The 18,908-nt window shown below is 43.7% G+C and overlaps 1 protein-coding gene across 1 annotated transcript in view; it reads right to left on the bottom strand.

The window, feature by feature from the left end:
- wls (Wnt ligand secretion mediator) overlaps window positions 1–17,030 on the bottom strand; it is a 128,679-nt gene extending 111,649 nt beyond the window's left edge. The window contains exon 1 of the mRNA XM_042110077.1: window positions 16,785–17,030. Within this exon, the coding sequence (XP_041966011.1) occupies window positions 16,785–16,890 (106 nt within the window). The 5' untranslated portion in view covers window positions 16,891–17,030. The remainder of the gene's footprint in view (window positions 1–16,784) is intronic.
- Window positions 17,031–18,908: the final 1,878 nt, after the last annotated feature.

Below are 18,908 nucleotides of genomic sequence, written 5' to 3' on the forward strand. Positions count from 1 at the left end.
GGACATTCTATAGTCATTATTAGGTGGCCTATAATCTATGTTGTGTTAGCATGGCCTGATTTGTTTTATTTCACATTAACATTGCAAAGTACCACACACACATGCTTTCATCATGTGATCACATGTGTTGCATGCATGCACCTGATTGCGCAAATGAAGTCGCGCTGACAACGTGTTACAATTGTCAGGAGGATAACAGGACACGCGAATATCTCTGCTCTTACCTCAGACGGATGTTTAACTCCAAGGACGTTTTTGTTGTCGTCCGTTTCCTTCCTTCACATGGATTTTACGTAAGTGCCCTTATAATTTATGTATCAAATCTAGAAATCAGTTCATAAGTTATAGCATTATCATTTTCAGTAATCGGTGTTGTAGCCTACAGAGGTCATTATCATATAATGTTAGCATACTGGTCTTGTTGTGTTTGAGGGGAAGAGGGCAAGACAGTTGGTCGATGCTAGTGAACTCTGTGAGTAGCCAGTAGCCAGTCAGGATATATACTTTTAGAAGTGTAAGACACACTAAAGAAAGTGAACGTCATAGCTTGTTTAGCTTGGGATTTCTCAGGAACAGAAGCGTGTAGAAATACACGGTTTGCACCTACTGAGAGCATAAAGTCTCACCTTTTAAACGAGCCATTGTATGTGTTCAGCTATAATACAGAATGGCTGTACAAAAATCATCAACAATGGTCTAGATTGCTGGCACTCTAGGACAAAACTTCCGAAAACAGCTTGGCATTCAATGAGTTAAAGTAAATCATGCAATTCAAACTCAATTTAGGCTACGCATTAAGGTTTCCATAGCACAGCACACGTTTTGAATGAATGAAAGCGGCTGCCTTGTATCGCAATAAACAGCGGGTGAAAATCCCGACTCTTTCAACTACATGAAATGTAATAGTGAGCCATCAAATACCCCCCAGATTTCAGTGCTTATCAGTCCCAACATTGATCAATATAATCAAAGAGTCCAAAAGTAAATGAAATCCCAGAGAGAGACAGACAGACCTCCGTCTTCCCTGGAAACGTATCAAGAATATTTGCGTCCAAACGGATCCATCTCAACACGTTACTTCATATCCCAGGCCTATAGGTGGCACTGTTTGTTACAGAAATTGACCAAAGCTTGCGCGCTGTGTAGGCCATACAACAGACAGAGTAGGCTACGACTGGCTAGTGCAAGGAAACCAGAATAGTTTGTGTGGACTTATAGTGAACTGTCAACTGTAGAACTAATAAACTTAATTTTACGGTTTGTGAAAGGTGCAGTCCCGTCCTTTATTTGGCTAACGCAGGTAAAAACTAGATGTACCGCATAGCGGTAAAAAAAAAAAAAAAAAAAAAAAAAAAAAAAAACGCCGCTCAGTCCTGTACATCCGTTCCGCGAAAATAAATCACACTTCAATTTGTCTCCATATTTTACTCCATCCCCCACTCTTGAAACTTTTGTGTATGCTTGTTTGGCATGCCTGAGTGTGCGTGTGCGGCTGCACAGAAAGTAGCCTACTGGTGCTGAAAAGGTGAATAGATTGTAGAATAGCCAAAGAAGATGTAGCATTGTTATAAAACCTTTAAAATCTCTAAACAATCACAAGTAGGGCAGTTCACAGTTCATCCATTGCAACTGGATTGATGAAAGGTCACTTACACATGTAGGCTACATTGTATTTGGGAAAAGCAAAAGGTATCAGCATAATGTTCTTTAATTATTTATTTATTTATAAACAAAAACATCTGTCAGTTCCATGCCGTTTTCAACAGCTATTAAAAACAAAGGTCATTTTTGGATGGATGGATTTTTTGTGAATGTTTCTTCTTCTACACAAGATTTTAGTCATCTTTAGTTCATGTAATACTTTATTCTCAATGCACAAATTTAGTAACAGTAGTCTGAAACGAAATGCTGTTTTACATCTAACCAGTGGTGCAAATAACTGACATGATGAAATGCGTCGCTAGACTGTTCATACACATTTTAACGGGCCAAAGTTGAAGAGCTGTTGCCCATTATTGTTCGTGTAGTTTTCTACAAATGCAATCAATCAAATTGGCCTCCATCACTCAACCAAAGCTAACGGTAACATTACCTAGGTCCTTATTGATATTATAAGATTAACGTACCTGCAGTAAAAACCAAGCATGTCCGATAAACATCCTCAGATTTATTTCGGCTTCAAGAAAAATGGGAATTACATTTCATGTGAACATCATGCTATCCTTATTAGACGTTCTCTGCGGTAAACTACACTCCTTGTATGAAGCGTCCATTGTTTTTCCAACCCACTTTTAACTTCCAACAAAATTACGTCTCACTGCAACGACGCGCCATCTAGTGGACAAACGACTACTTATCGCCAATACTGGAAATGCAGCCATGATGATGATGATGATGAATATTTATTTTGGCTTTCTTTTAATCCTACTGAATTAGTAATTATGTATCGGCCGTTCTAATACCGATAGTATGTGGGTGCCTGTGTGTGTGTGCGCATGTGTATGTGTGCACCGCCATCTACAGGCCAATGAGTTACACATAACCTAATTTTTTTTAGACCCCCCCCATGGATGAAATTCTACGAAACTTGGCATACCCCCAGAGAATGCCAGGTCAATCTATAAAATTTGGTGCAGTTCTGAACATCTTAACTGAAGATAGGGGCGATTAAAGCAGAATAATATAGCATTTTCATTTTTTACCGGGGGGTGGGGGTGCAAATCACAAATGAGTGATTATGAGCCAGGTTGATGTGGGCACTTGAGACCAACATACCATAAAAGATTCTTCATCCTCAGTGCCACGGTTCAGGTAGTTATGTGGACTGGCCCCCGGGGACGAAACAAAATTTTTCCGTAAATGATGTTTTATAAACAAAGTTCGGGTGGAGCCTTCGGGATGATTGACAGCAATTAACTCACCCACTGCCGCCGCAGGGTAGGCCTATTTAAGCCGACCTCCTTTTCCATAAGTCACACGCTCCGACGTTAGAGAAATCATTCAGTCTGCGTATCGTTCGCATTGACAAGACAGCTCTCATGGAACTGGAAATCCACCCAGCGCCAGCAAGGCGTTGACCCTACCCACTGGACAGTGGCTCGCATCCGCAGCACTCTCCATTCCCGCGGCATCGCGATGCCGCATGTCGGATAGGAAGTTCCATCTCCTCCGCCTTCTAACGCAGTCGGATAACCCGGTCTTTTCGCCCTCCCGCTCCCTCACTTTGTTTTCCTCCCCAGACCAGGAAGCAAGCTGCTCCTTCTGGCATCCCGACGCGGTTCCTTCCGCCGGCCATTCAGCCGGACGAAGCACACACCACCAGCCACCTCGCGAACCGGGCACGCCGACAGCACTTTCCGGCACCACACGCTTCAGAGCGTATCATTCCGCTGCTTCAGCCACAGCCACTGCCACGTCAGCGGCTCAGGCCCATTCCCGCCGCATCTCCGCCGTATTTCCGGGTCCAGCCCCACTTTTCCAGACGGCCCCGGTAGCGACAGCGTCGCTACTCCCCCCCCACTCCTTCTTTCCCTCCCCCATCCACCTCCCCTAGCCAGGACTCGGTCCAGGCCTGCCCCACCTCCAGTCGTTCCGACGACTGCTCCCTCCCTCCCCCCTCTCCCCCTCCCCTTTCCATCCCGGGAGCCACGTCTGTACAGCACGCCTCAACTCACGAAGCGTCAGCTCGAAGAGTCACCTCACTAGCTCCCCATCTCTCTTATGAGTTAGCGAGCACCTGGTCTTAGTCGGCGCCGATAGCGACAGCGTCGCTACTCCCCCCTAACCCTCTTTCCTTCCCCGTCCCACTTCCCGCGACCCTGTCCCAGGTTGCTCCCCTTCCGGTCGCGTCAGCGACCGCTCCCTCCCTCCCCCCTTTTCTCCCTTCCCATCTCTTCCCCGGCTCCGCGCTAGACCAGCCCGCAGCAGCGGGTCATCAGCACTCCGCGAGTGCTTCGGACCACGACGTCCCGTTCCGGCAGCAAAACTATTCTTTAGCCACAGCACAGGCCCTGCCACCGCCTCCTCACGCTGCAGCATTCGAACCACCACCCGTCACAGCGTCCACCAGGAACCTCATCTTGTCAGGTGCAGACGTAGACCTTTCTACCATTCTTCCCTCACTTCCTATTCCCTCTCATAACCGGGATCTAGTTTGCGGCGAACTGGTTTTTCTCAAAAAAAAAAAAAAAACATTCTGGCCCAGCATCAAAAAACCCTGTCATTTCCCGAGTTCACCATAGCTTTTGCCAACTACACAGAAGTCGTCTGTTTCGTGTTCTCCAGTCGACGCAAATGACTAAGCTAAATGACTACCTGGCCATCATCGCCGGCCTAGCCGTATCCTACGGTGGAGCTCATTTTCATACGTAGGCTACCACCGGCTGTTTTCAGCAAAATGCGCTGCCAGAGTCGGCCTCTGGAACTAAAACCCCTACTGGGGCGCGCTCGATATGGAGCTCCATAACCGCGTTTTCCTAGGACTTAAGCCATCTTGTCCCCTCTGCAATAGCCCCAGTCACGGCGCGGCCGAGTGTCCACTAGTCAACCCCGACCATCAATTCCCCAGCACCAGCTCCACAGCCCCTAAATCCTCTTCCTATGTTCCCCGCATCCCCGATGCTACGGCAGGAGAAGCCAGGGAAGAGGACGAGCGTTCCTGGAAAGGTCGAGAAAATCTGCCGAAGATTTAACTTCGCTCAGTGTCGCCAATCCTCCTGCCGTTACCTCCACGTTTGCAGCTACTGCGCAGGCGCCCATGCCAAGTCAGTCTGTTCCGCACTCAAGAACATATATAAAAAGTTTAAAAAGTATCTCTCTACTCCAATCATTGTTTCTGCTCTCCATTCAGAACTTCAGTCCAATCCAAATAGGGGATTTTGCGATTATTTGACTTCAGGGTTGAAGCACGGGTTCCATCCAGGTGTTTTAGCAAGACCTACAGAGTCTTTCGTTTGTAAAAACCTACAATCTGCCGTCAAAGATCCGGAGGTAGTCACCTCACTCCTAAGCAAAGAGGTCGAATCTGGTTTTACGATCGGTCCGTTCACCATGCCTCCATTCCCAGTCTACAGGATCAACCCCATAGGCGTAGCTACGCGCAAATACTCAGGAAAAAAGAGACTTATCATCGACCTCTCAGCTCCGCACAATAGTACCACTCCCAGCATTAACAGTCTGATTCCACTAGAAGAGTTCTCGCTGCACTACCACTCTGTCGATGACGCTATCGCTCTGATCAAAAAGGCAGGTAGACGTTGCTGGCTAGCTAAAGCGGACATCACCTCAGCCTTCAAAGTCATGCCCATTGATCTCGAATTCTGGAGTCAAATGGCATAGGAGATACTATTTTGCAGTTCGCCTCACCTTCGGCTGCCGCAGCAGTCCCAAAATTTTCGATACGCTATCAGAAGCCCTGTGCTGGATTCTCCTAAATAACTATAAGCTCCCATTTCTCGTTCATCTTCTGGACGACTTTCTAGTAGTTATCCCCCATTCCTACCCACCGGCCCTAGGCATCTCTACGCTAACTGACGTATTCAACAAACTGGGAGTCCCACTCTCAGAAGAGAAAACGTGCGGTCCCTTATCCAGACTCGAATTCCTCGGCATCATTTTAGATACCGAAGAATTCTCTTCATCTCTCCCCAAAGAGAAAAAAGACAGAATCTCTTTACTGTTGAACGAGTTTATAACCTCACCATCTCACACCAAACAAGAAGTTCTCTCCCTTCTAGGCCACCTCAATTTCGCCATGCGAATCATTCCCCAGGGCCGCCCTTTCATCTCGCATCTCCTAAACTGCGCCTCAGCATCCCCATCTCTCGAAGACGTAGTATATCTAGATGCCCAGTGCCTGGCCGATCTCAAACTCTGGAGGATGTTTTTAGACGAATGGAATGGTTTGTGCATGTTCTACGACGACTGCCAATCATATCCAGAAGACCTCCAGCTGTACACAGACGCAGCCCCCTCAATAGGCTTCGGAGGCTTTTTCAAAGGGCGCTGGTTTGCATCCCCTTGGCCACTAGAGTTCAGAGCGCTAATAACGGAAAACGAATCGTCAGCCGTGTTCGAACTCTACCCCGTAGTCATTGCGGCCCTACTCTGGGGGAAGGAGTGGACCTCCAAGAGCGTGCTAATCCACAGCGACAACGAAGCCGTAGTGCACGTCATAAATAACTCGCGCTCAAAATCGCCTGCGCTTTCCCCTCTTATTAGGCGTCTAATCTGGATAGCAGCCAGCTACCAGTTCATCATAAGAGCCGCGCACGTCCCCGGTTGCCACAATGAAATTGCTGACTCTCTTTCTCGTCTTAATTTCCAGAGATTCAGAAGCTTGGCTCCAGAGGCGGACCCGTACCCTACTCCACTCCCCAGCTTTTCGGAGACCATCTTCCTATAAACCACCCCCTCAGTTATCTTCAGCCCATCACGGCCGACCTAGCCCTCCAAGCCCTCGCACCCAGGACCATGCAGTCCTACTGGACTGCTTGGTCGTGCTTCAAACAGTTCCATGCAAAGCACTCACTACCATTTCCCAGTTTCGATGCAGTCACCATATTATCATTTATCACCTACGCCCACACTTCACTCGGGATCAAAGTCTCTTCCATTAGAGTCTACCTAGCTGGCATTCATTTCTTCTACAAACGCCCCCTCGGCTCCGAATGCCCCTTCTCCGACACCAGGATAGGCTTGTTAATTAAAGGTATCCGTAGGCAACATCCAGTCCCCCAAGACTCCCGCCTTCCCATTACCTCAAGCATTCTCGCCACCTGCCTCGCTACCCTTCGCAAAGGGTTCATGTCACCGCATTCCGATTCCACCATCTCCGTTATGTTTCTACTGGCCTTTTTGGGCTGCTGAGATGTAGCGAGTTTACATGCCCTTCGTCTCTCTTCGTTCCCGATGTCCACCCGTGCATCGCAGATCTAGAGCAGCTAGACCAAGACACCATTCGATTTACCATCAAACAGAGTAAAACCGATCAGTCCCGAAAGGACACTCCATATCCATTTAACTCCGCCTCAGATCTTCAGCCTTTCCAATAACTATCTCACTACATCTCATACCGGTCAGCTCAAGCTTCGCCTACTAGCCCGCTCTTCGTGTCAGACGAAGGGCTACCCATCACTCGCCACAGATTCCAGACTCTCTTAAAAAACATTCTAGTCGAATCTGGTTTTCCCGCGGATCGCTACTCCGCACACTCCTTCAGGATAGGAGCTGCCACAACAGCTGCGCTCAACGGCTTATCGGAGCAACAAATTAAAATACTGGGCCGTTGGTCCTCGGATGCCTACCAGTCTTACATCCGCTCCAATCTAGCGGATTTACGACTCGCTCAGCAAGCACTTATGTAGTTGGTAGCGGCCTTTCTCTGTGATCTTTTGGGGTGCAAGCGGTCATCGCTCTATCGCGATGTCCGCTCCAGGCACTCCAGGACCACGGACAGCTACCTTGCCAAACACGCACTTCTCCCATACATTCTAGTCTAGCTGAAGCAATCATATAGAAGGGCGAACTAGTGAAATGATGTTTTATAAACAAAGTTCGGGTGGAGCCTTCGGGATGATTGACAGCAATTAACTCACCCACTGCCGCCGCAGGGTAGGCCTATTTAAAGGCCGTGTTGCAGGGTTCATTTTCCAACGAATTTGCACAATTTGCTTTTTGATAATAAACATATAAACTGTTATCCATTGTATTTGATGTTGTTGGGTATCACAAAACGGAATATAATACGAAAAAGCAGGTAATATTTCACAGCATTTGAAGTGATTCTCCTTTCCCCCACAATGCATTGCATTACGTCACCTTGGGGAGACTACAGACCAAAGCCCACCTTGAGACCCTTGAGAATAACGAGAGAGGAGTAAAGAGAGACGAGTAAGGTATTGTTCAGCAGTAGATAGCGCAGATTATAGATAAATATATAGGCTATAGATAGCCTAGATATGTATATAGACAGATAGATAGCTAGATAGATCATGTCATTATGCTGGTCACAGGGGAGCTCCTCGACCAGCGGCCAAAATGCACTCGCTTCCCTAGTTACTGTAGCTCTCCACCACAGTTTCCATCGGGACGGCACAGCCCACACAAGCACCTGCAAAACTGCGACTTGCCCATATTATCTCCCTCTTTGGTAAGCCGTACCCTGACGATGTCAATGGCAATCAATCACGAGCAGTAGTTATCGAAAATATTCATGCTGAAGACACGACCAGCCTAATCGGCGGCGGCTAGAAGCTAAGTAACTGGGGTGGCTCACAGGTGGGACTAAAAAGTTAGCCCAGCTAGCTATCATGATGCTTCATATTCTGATCTTCTGACTAAGTTTGCCTGGTAGCCTACTTATCTGAACTAACGACATGATCACTATCACTAGATATAAAGAACATGTTGACTTTCATTCGGTGCTGTTCACTGACAGTAACAAAAAAAGTGTCGTAATGTTATAAGCATAATACATTGAACTGAATAGGTGCATTATAGCCTCATAACGAGGCCTCTCAAATTCAGAAAATTGCATTAAACTAAAATCGGAAGACATTGTTATCTTTGTTAGACCATAGGGTCGTTGACATATAAATGCTGTAACGAAATTCGAAGTGTAAATATACAAACTTTATGTTGAAAGTGTAACCGCGACCGTTTCCCATAGGAATGCATGTAAAACATATACCCTCCAAAACGAGACCTCCCGAAATTCAGAAAAAATACTAAATTGATATCAGGCACCGTTATTACCATTGGTAGATCATAGGGTAGCTGTGATATAAATGCTGTGACGAAATTCGAAGTGTAAATATACAAACTTTATGTTGAAAGTGTAACCGCGATGTCCATTGAAATGCATTGAAATGAATGAAGCGCAGATCAAGTAGTCCCCAAAGTGACGTCATCACCGAATTGCATACAAAAAACCCGCTAATGCTAAAAACAACAAAAACTGGCATTTAACACCATTTGGAGACATTTTTAAAATGATATACATATATTGAGTGCTTTATGTACCCATTAATCAACAGTGTTGTTTAACCTGCAACACAGGCTTTAAGCCGACCTCCTTTTCCATACGTCACACGCTCCGACGTTAGAGAAATCATCCCCCCTCCTCCCCCTACTCCTCCATTTCACCAATTGCCCTGTTACTCATCCTCCTTACACAGGGGGGTGCAAGCGGTCATCGCTCTATCGCGATGTCCGCTCCAGGCACTCCAGGACCACGGACAGCTACCTTGCCAAACACGCACTTCTCCCATACATTCTAGTCTAGCTGAAGCAATCATATAGAAGGGCGAACTAGTGAAAAGTCTAGTGGGGCTACATACCCACCAAATTTCATGTGCCCCGGTGGTTCGGTGTCCCGGGTATCGTTGACCAAAAATTCAGGAAGTAGATGACGGGGGGGGGGGGGGGGGGCGGGGGTGGAGGAGAAGAGAGGGGAAAAAAAAAAAAAAAAAATATTTGACAATCCCTATAGGACCGCTTCGCTAGCAGCGGTCATAATAATAACTAGAAAATGTAATTTCGAGGAAATTACCAGTGCATGAAAATATAAACATACTGTATATTAACATAAAATGCCAAACAAACTCTTATTTGGAAACAGTTGGCAGGAGTTATAGTTGCTAACAACTGACAGTTCAAATGGCTGAACAGTTAAATAGTTGAGTAGTTTAAATAGTTAAATTATTTAATAATGAATTATTGTAGTGAGGACATTTATTTTGAAACAGTTGTGGGCAGAGGAAATAGTAGTCTTAAGAGAGCCAGACTGTATGCTTAAAGCCTGAGACAGAGTATATAGTTTAAAAGTTGAATGTAGATAGTGTAATGGATGTATATATTCAGAAAGTTGAATAGATAGATAGATAGATAGATAGATCGATAGATCGATAGATCGATAGAGATAGATAGATATACTTTATTGATCCCCAGGGGAAATTCAAGGTCTCAGCAGCAGCATACATACAACACAAACATATTCTTTAACAGCAGAAAGAGTAATTAAAGTATATAATATAAAAACACAACTAAGCAGTAAGGACAGTAGAAGATAAAGAATATGCAAAATATACTAAAATACAAATTACAAAAATACAAATTATACTAACACTTAATCAATTCTAAAAACAGTATCCACATAGTGGTGATTAATAAATCAGAGGCGCTTGCAATGACTGAGGCAGGGACTGAGCCTGTGATTCTCTGTGCATAGTAAGGTGCTAAGGTGCTCTGTGTGAATGAGTGTCATGGTGGTAGTGCAATGGTGATAGTGCAAATCAGTAAGTCAACAGTGCAACAATGCAGAAATAAAGTAAAGTCTATATATCTATATAATTAACTATTTAAGAAAATGTATAAGTGTGGCCACAGTTCGGCTGTGGCATGGAGGGGGGGGGGGGGGGGGGGTTGGGGGGTTATGCATATGTGCTAATGTAGCACGCACACAGTGAGGCATAAAGACAGTGGTACAAGTGGCTAGTGGACAGACAGTACCAAACATGGAGGGGGTGAAGAGGCAGACAGACTTCTCTGCTTAGTCTAGCTCTCCTCTTCCCTTAAGTGAGGCATTGAACAGTTCAATGGCCCTGGGGACAAATGACTTTCTCAGTCTGTCAGTTGTGCAAGGCAGTGAGCGAAGTCTCCAGCTGATCAGGCTCTTCTGCTTAACAATAGTGCTGTGGAGTGAGTGAAACTCATTGTCCAAGATGCTGATCAGTTTGTTCAGGGTCCTTTTGTCAGATAGTGAAGTGATGCACTCCAGTTCAGCTCCCACTACAGAGCCAGCTTTCCTTACCAGCCTGTCAATTCGCCCCACATCCTTCTTCCTTGTGCTTCCTCCCCAGCATACTACTGCATAGAAGAGGACGCTGGCAACAACAGACTGGTAGAACATCCTGAGGAGCTTACTGCACACATTGAAGGACCGCAGCCTCCTCAGGAAGTACAGTCTGCTCTGCCCTTTCTTGTAGAGTGCATCAGTGTTGGCTGACCAGTCCAGTTTATTGTCCAGGTGGAGACCCAGATACTTGTAGGTAGGGATGTCCCGATCCAGCTTTTTGCACTTCCGATCCGATACCGATATTGTAGCTTTTAGCATCGGCCGATACCGATACCGGCCGATCCAAGCATGTATTAAAGATTAAAGATATTTACTTATTTTGTTGTTATACTCATGTTGAAAAGGGTTTTACTCTTAAGAACAACTAGCCAACTTAATTAGGTTAGTTTGAATAATCCACAGTGGCTGGTAATGAGAAGCTGACCTGTTTATTCTTAACAGGGTTAAATAAACACAAAATAATAAATAGTCAATTAACCACACAAACTGAATTGGCATCAGTGCTCTGCTCTTGAACAACAAGAGTGTAAACCAAGGCTTGGTGCAAAAGCCATTAGTGCAAACAATATTGTAAACAATATTATAAAAAAAGCAAAACACACAGAAAAGCTGAGTAGAAAATAGTCAATTAACCACACAAACTGAATTGGCATCAGTGCTCTGCTCATGAGTGTAAACCAAGGCTTAAAAAAGCCATCAGTGTAAACAATATTGTAAACAATATAAAATTATATATAAAAGCAACACACACAAAACCTGAGTAGAAAATAGTCAAATTACCACACACACACTGAATTGGCTATAACAACCCAAATAACTGTCACGCCTTCTACAGTATTGCTATCTCCTACACACTTTACTGCTCCAACTCCATACTCCCTTTAATTTCTACTGTTTGCCCTGGCTGCAGTCTGAGCATGATGGGGAGATTCTTCTTCTATTCACAAAGGTGATCATTTCAACATGCTCAGGTGTCAGCCTGCTTCTGTGCTCATCAATGATAAGTGAGACAGCGCTAAAAAGCCTCTCACTGTTGCGTTTTAAAAGCGAGACTGATGCCACAACTGGTCTGGGTTTGCTGAAGTAACCTAGGCTACAGGCTGCATTTATTACAGAAAATCAAGCAACATAGCACGTAGGCCTATCTACACTATTTAGTAACAGGAGCTTAAGTTTACCGCGACAACAGCTGTCACTAATTCACATCGTCGTAGGCTGCGCCGATGCACAGACTAAACGGTAAAAAAAGTTATGATAGCCTACTGGAAGCTTCTACCCTTTTGGATGTGTAGAGTTGTAGGCCTAGGTGCACTTAGTTGTTAGCGATTGACCAGGTTGCTTTTTGAAATGAAATGCGTTTGTTAGGCTAGCTGATTGTAAAAATAGGGAAATTAAAGTGCGTGCTGTGCCTATACATTACACAAACAATCTTAAATCGCGGAGATAACATTCGTTAGACAGGCAAAGCTGTCAGCAGCAACATGCATAAGAGCCTTAATAGTAAGAGGTAGGGCTGCACAATTAATCGAATTTTAATCACGATCACGATTTTGGCTTCCCACGATCAAATTTGCGTGATCGAGCGATATTAAAAATGCGTGCTCTATCCATAGAACCAACCTGGCAACCCATAGAACGCTCCGCTACAAAACAAATCAAGTGCTCCTTAAACTTGTCTGACCATGTGCCTGCATGCAGCCTACCAATGACAGCTGCTCCTTGCACTGCTCAGCCTGATGGACTGCTCAGTTTGGATGCACTGTGGACTAATAGCATTATGTTAACTATTAGTAGGCTAGTTAGATTATTCAAAAAACGACAATCAAATGTGTGGTATGTGTGGCGCAGCAGAAGGCCAAGAGCTTGTCCCCCGAAACGGATCATCCGTTGTTCGAAAATATTTCGGATTTCAGGCAAGTGAAGTTAACCAAAAACATAAGCAAAGCAGGGCTCTCAACTCATACCGTGAAACACATCACGACGTAAACCACACATGCCTTTTTTTTAATCACGTTAACTTTTAGTCCTTGTTTGCTTCCTCCAATATAGCCTATAATAAGTGTTGAGCTAACGACGGATTCGTTCATTTATTCATGTGTTTTATAAGCTACATGTGCAACCTACAATGCATATGCGTTTCAAGACAGCCTACGCAAAACGAGTGAGCAATAATGAAAATGTAGCCTACACGTCAGTGGTTTACATATCAACGAATGACTAAACCAGGGGTGTCCAAACTGTGGCCCGCCACGCAGTTCAATCCGGCCCGCCGAGCATTTATTAGTTTATCATAGGTTTGCTCGCTATTTCTTTCCAGCGATAGACGACGTTGTGGTCAACTTTAGGCTACTGCAAACTGCTTAACACTCTTCTTAGACAACGTTTACAATGTCAATGTCAAAACAGCTTGTTACATCGAGATAGATAGTATCTCCATAGCAGCAGATCTAACTATGTTATGCTACTCCATTTGGGAACGTATTTGAGTGCACAAGAGGGAGAGAGCGCGATGGCAACAGTAGTTCCCACTACTGACCATTATAAACTGTAAGAGGGCACAGCACTAGCCATAGCAAAGAGTCTTAAAGTGACAATGCACCATTTATAAATGATTTAAACAGCATCAAATTAACAGTATTTCTTAAGAAATTAAGTTGTCATTTAAATAATACAAAATGTTATTATTATTATTATTATTATTATTATTATTATTAGTAGTAGTAGTAGTAGTGTGTGGCCCGCCGGCCAATTTTCAAAACCCAATGTGGTCCTTGAGTCAAAAAGTTTGGAAACCCCTGGACTAAGCGATTAAACTCAGGAACAAGAAGCAGAGCTTAACTGGCTACTGGGGAGCGTTGGGAGGATGCCCGGTGGGTCGTTAACGTTTCCACAAATATTAACAAAGTATTGCACAAAAAATTTGTTTGGAAGTCGCAGTCAAGTCTATATTTGCAGTAATTTAGGGGAGTAAATGTGAAGGGAAGAATTTGGATGAGCCAGATAGTAAGTCCAATATGTTTAGGGAAAAAATATTTTTGTCACTAAAATTAATTAATAATCGTGATCTCAATATTGATCAAAATAATCGTGATTATCATTTTGGCCATAATCGTGCAGCCCTAGTAAGAGGGTCTCGTGGACACGGTTAACATTAGGCTATATTAATTCATCTGTGACATGAAATATTTGCTCGATAACTTTAAATTCTTAGTGGGACATGCACAGACAAGTGGGATGCTGGACAGGTCGCTAGGTGTGCTGAAAAACGCGGACCGGATTTGGGAGGAAAAGTATAGTTAAGCATAGTTTAGCTTACACCAAGCACAAACGTTGAATCGTTTGCCCAATGTCACTGGTGGGAATAATGTTTCACAGGTTCGGAGTGTTCATCGGGAAGTTAGCAGGGTGTTAGTGGTGTGGCGAACGAGGCTGGAGGTAGCCTAATGTCCATAGTGCTAGCTTCTGTCTTCTGAATGTGTGCCTCTCCACAATCGCGGCGACAGTAACGTGGTGTAGCCTTTGTCTAATGCCACTGGGTATGTTAGACGAGGTCGAAGTGCTCATAGGACAGTTAGGGGGGGAACGTAGTGGCAGTGTGGGGAGTCGCTATGAGAATGACAGTAGGCCTAGTCCGAGCTGCGCAAATTCTCTCCACTCGGCGCGCGCGAGGCAGATCTGGCCATGCTGCTCGCATGGTGGAGGTGGTGACACGCTCTCTCCCTCTCCCACACACACACACACACACACACACACACATTAGGTCATGCATAGTCTATCACAAGATGATGGGAATGACGGCCCTGTATGGATAGGGATAGGGAGTCATTATCTCTACAGCAAAAGGCCTGCTACATAAAAAAAAAATGTCAGCCATTTATTAGTAATGATTTACACTGTTGATTTGCTATCTATTTCCCTGATCATTTAGGACATACACTATGTGTTCCTTTTTGTGTGTTCATGTCCTTGTGATGTGTGTGTCTGTCAGCTAAGAAAAAAAACATCAACAAAAACAACAAAAAGAAAAAAAATACTAACATTGTCTCTTGTCTTGTCTCGTCAGCTCACTCCTGATCTGTGCCTTGCCGTGGCAAGTGAGCTTTTGAACTAAACAGGTCTTGTCTACTTGTGTTTGTGTGTCATCTGAATAATATATATGTGCCCCATACATGGAATCAGAGTGCCTACTGTATGTAGTAAATGGAAAATCTCTACAGCAAAAGGCCAGTCTACCGCTACATGCATTTGGTTTGTTTCTGCCATTTATTAGTAATGATTTACACAGTTTGTTCACTACTTACTATTTACCTGAGCATTCAGTATTGTGCAATATAGCATACAGAAGGTGAGGGACATTTTGGGGGGAAAGAAGTGGTGCATTTTATCATTCAAACATGCAACTTTTCATGAAAATTCTATAATCCAAGATGGCCGCCACCATATGACGTCATAATATGCAAATTAGATAGACATTTAATCTCTACATAAACTTTGGGTCATCCTTAATATTTCTCTAATTTACAGAAAGTCTCTATCTCTTACCACTTTTAAGATATAGCCTTTTGAAATAAAGATGTCAAAATTGATCGTTTCGGAAAAAAAACTCTGGCGCCTAAAGGGTTAAGACTACTATTTCCTCTGCCCACAACTGTTTCAAAATAAATGTCCTCACTACAATAATTCACTATTAAATAATTTAACTATTTAAACTACTCAACTATTTAACTGTTCAGCCATTTCAACTGTCAGTTGTTATCAACTATGACTCCTGCCAACTGTTTCCAAATAAAAGTTTGTTTGGAATTTTATGTTAATATACAGTATGTTTATATTTTCATGCACTGGTAATTTCCTCGAAATTACATTTTCTAGTTAAGTCTGCAAATCTTCCTGTGTTGTCTTCGTAGAAGAAGCCTATGCCGTTTCCCGGGCCACCCAGTGAACACAATGGAATTCGGCGTCGTAAAGTTAAACAAAAGCGTATCGGCCTATTTCCTCAGTCACTCCCCTTTCGAAGTAGAGTTTATTTCAAATTCCGAACTGCGGTGCAATGGTTGTATCATACATTCACAGGTGTAGGCCATAACAAATCAATATGCGAGGAGTATACTTCGCAAGCGTTCGACCTAAACGATTAATGCAAATTTAGATGGAAACGTAACGCAGGCTACGTGCGGACGGTGTTTTTCAGAAAGGAATCCAGAAACGCGCAATTAAGACATACAGCCACACTAATAAAAATGGCGAGATAAGTTTACTTTCGTAACATACGGCCACAATCAACTAAAATTTCGACACGACAGAACGTATTCTACCGTTCGGCGCGGTAATCATCACAAACACAATGCAACACAAGCACAATGTAAACCAAGTTTTCTTGCTAACTACGTTAGCATGGGCCTGGAGTATCCATTGTGAACATACAATTCAGAGCAGCCTACAGCCCAAGTTAACTAATGTTACCGATTGGTCACACCATAGATTCTGGTCAAAGGCTACACACCGCTTTCGAATGTGGAGCTCACAGACGGTATAAAAAAATAATTTCGTTCGCAAGACACATCAAAAATCTTAGAGTAATAGCCTAACTTTGATGTAACCTTGACATTACAACTTTGTTGCCAGCTTACGACAGCTAACTTTGCTCGGGAAAAGCTAAAAGCCTGAAAAAGGTGGACTGGTGTAGCCTACCATTTCAGTTTGACGAAGAAACTGTGCACACTAACGTTATTTGCTCGCAGTGTTCTTACATGGCCAAACGTTACTTGTAGGCTACTACACGAGAAGAAATTAACTTTTGCACACGTTATTGTATCTTAAGTCTGTGCTTAACCTTATACAAGTTCACTTTTTTATTTCAGTAAACTATGGCAGTAAAGCCATTTTCCATATAGCCACACTAGCTCAGGTCTGCACTTTCATTACTCACCTATTAAGCCTCCCACCATAAATGAAAACACTTGGAAAAGAAGAAGGGTAACTCCGACGATAAGCAACTTTTTTGTGCTCATGTTTTCTATAATAGCCCCAGCCATCTTCAAGAATTAGTTCCCCTCTAATCACCACACCGGTATTTAGAGAAAACCTCAGCTTGCCGATACCTGCTGATTACAAGAACGACTTCGAATGTGTTGCCTGTCTGTTCAAGCTCTTGGTTAGAGTGATGGGGGTGTCACATGACCTGCCGCTGCATCCTGCACTGCGCGCCCTACATCATGTGGATGTCAAACTATGCAAATCTGGAATTTGATGTAGTCATTATAAAAAATCTCATCTTAAACCCTTTGGATATTTTAAGTTTAATAAGGGAAATTAACGCAGATTGCAGACTCTCCATGGGCACTATCACACGTTTCCAGTCATGCTTTGCGCAAATTGTGGGAACATACACTTCCGTAGGCCTAATTTGACATTTACAGTAGGCCTACCCTCCAGAATTATTGGCACCTTTGGTAATGTACAGTATGGAGGATAAGATAGGCAAAAAATCCATAAGAACCACTGTTGGAGAGTTACAGAAAAAAGTATCATCTTGCAGTCACCAAGTCCCCTAAAAATTCTTCAAAAGTGACCTCACTGCTAATAGATTATTTAGAGCGCATGCCAGGTTAAGCCTTTCCAGTCATTTAATTACAAATGTAAACGGCAGGAGTTACTGAATGGTGCAGTGACTTTGTCTGGAAGTGTGGTCTATTGTCAGATTATATGAAAATTGCGTTCTTTGGCAAGAAACACTTTAGGTGGATGTTATGTTCCTCATCTACCTTTAGGTGGGGTAGTTTCCACCATGTCCTTTTTGGCTATTCTGCCTGTGTTCTGTTTCCTTATTATTTTTAGGTGTGACCTGTGTGCAGGGGGGTGGATTTTTGTTAATAAATACCCCAATACTTGAGCCCCTTTGACTGTTGGTCATTTTGTTGCATCTAGCTTGGCTAGTTGTAACAGTGGGTTTGGCATACTTAGAATAACTATACTGAAAAGAAGTTAGGCCTTTTTTTCACCAATCTGCAAAAAAAAAATCTTACTAATAGCTTTTTTACTATGTGTTCCTACAGGTGTCTAGTAACACCTCCGAATTTATCCACGGCCAAATCCTCGGGAAAACACCTGATTTTTTTCAATATTACCAATATTAGCTTTTCAGATGTCTAACTAGGAGTTTTTAGGGGGGCTGAATCTATCCCACCCATTAGTCCAAAAAAAATCCATAACAAGGGGTTTTATTGAACTATTACAAAACAAAACTTCCTTAATCAGTTTAAGATTTAACAAACCTCATCCCTCAACTCCCCTGCACTCCCTCACACATTGTCATCTGGCTAGTTGATGTTCTGGCAAGAGTTACCATGACAGTTCGAACAAGCAGAATTACACTCCTTGCTTTTTACTTGAGAGTGTCCCAGTCGTCTGCACAGTTGCAAGTGACAAACTTCCGAAGGTAGTCCGGTGCAATGGGATCTGGTGTAGGGACTGGTGCTTAACCATGTTCTCCTTGTTTCTATCCACACTCAAGGTCATCTAGTGATGGACTTTGTAGCAGTAGCCAATCTCTGGTCCGAAGATATGCCTGCAGAGAGTGCTGTGCTGCAGCTCCTGTAGTCGGAGGCAGTTTCTCAGGCTTGATAGTAGTTATGTTGTTCTCATGAGTTTTACATTTTGTTGCTCACTGTCCACCCTCCAAGTTGTACACTCTTTTTTCTCTTTCTCTCCCTCTCTCTCACACTCACACACACACACATGCACATTGACACTCACAAACACATTCACAACCACCCTGCCACCCACATAAAACACATGCACACACTTAAAGGTTGTATCAGTGATTTCAGGCCCAAAAAAGGCCCAAACATAAATGATCACATTCATCTAATCTTTCCTAACGATCCGCTAGCTGAATGCCCCATAAGCAGGCCGTCAAAAAAACGTGTCTCTGTAGGCAGCCTAGGCTCCGAGATCTGTACACAAAATCAATTGCTATCAACAAGGGTTTAGTCAGGTAGAACTTTGTGGAATTTGGGCTTAAGTGTGACATAAGGTACTAATGCAATTTTTT

Source organism: Alosa sapidissima, chromosome 1 (genome assembly GCF_018492685.1).
Source record: "Alosa sapidissima isolate fAloSap1 chromosome 1, fAloSap1.pri, whole genome shotgun sequence".
NCBI classification, from domain to species: Eukaryota; Metazoa; Chordata; class Actinopteri; order Clupeiformes; family Clupeidae; genus Alosa; species Alosa sapidissima.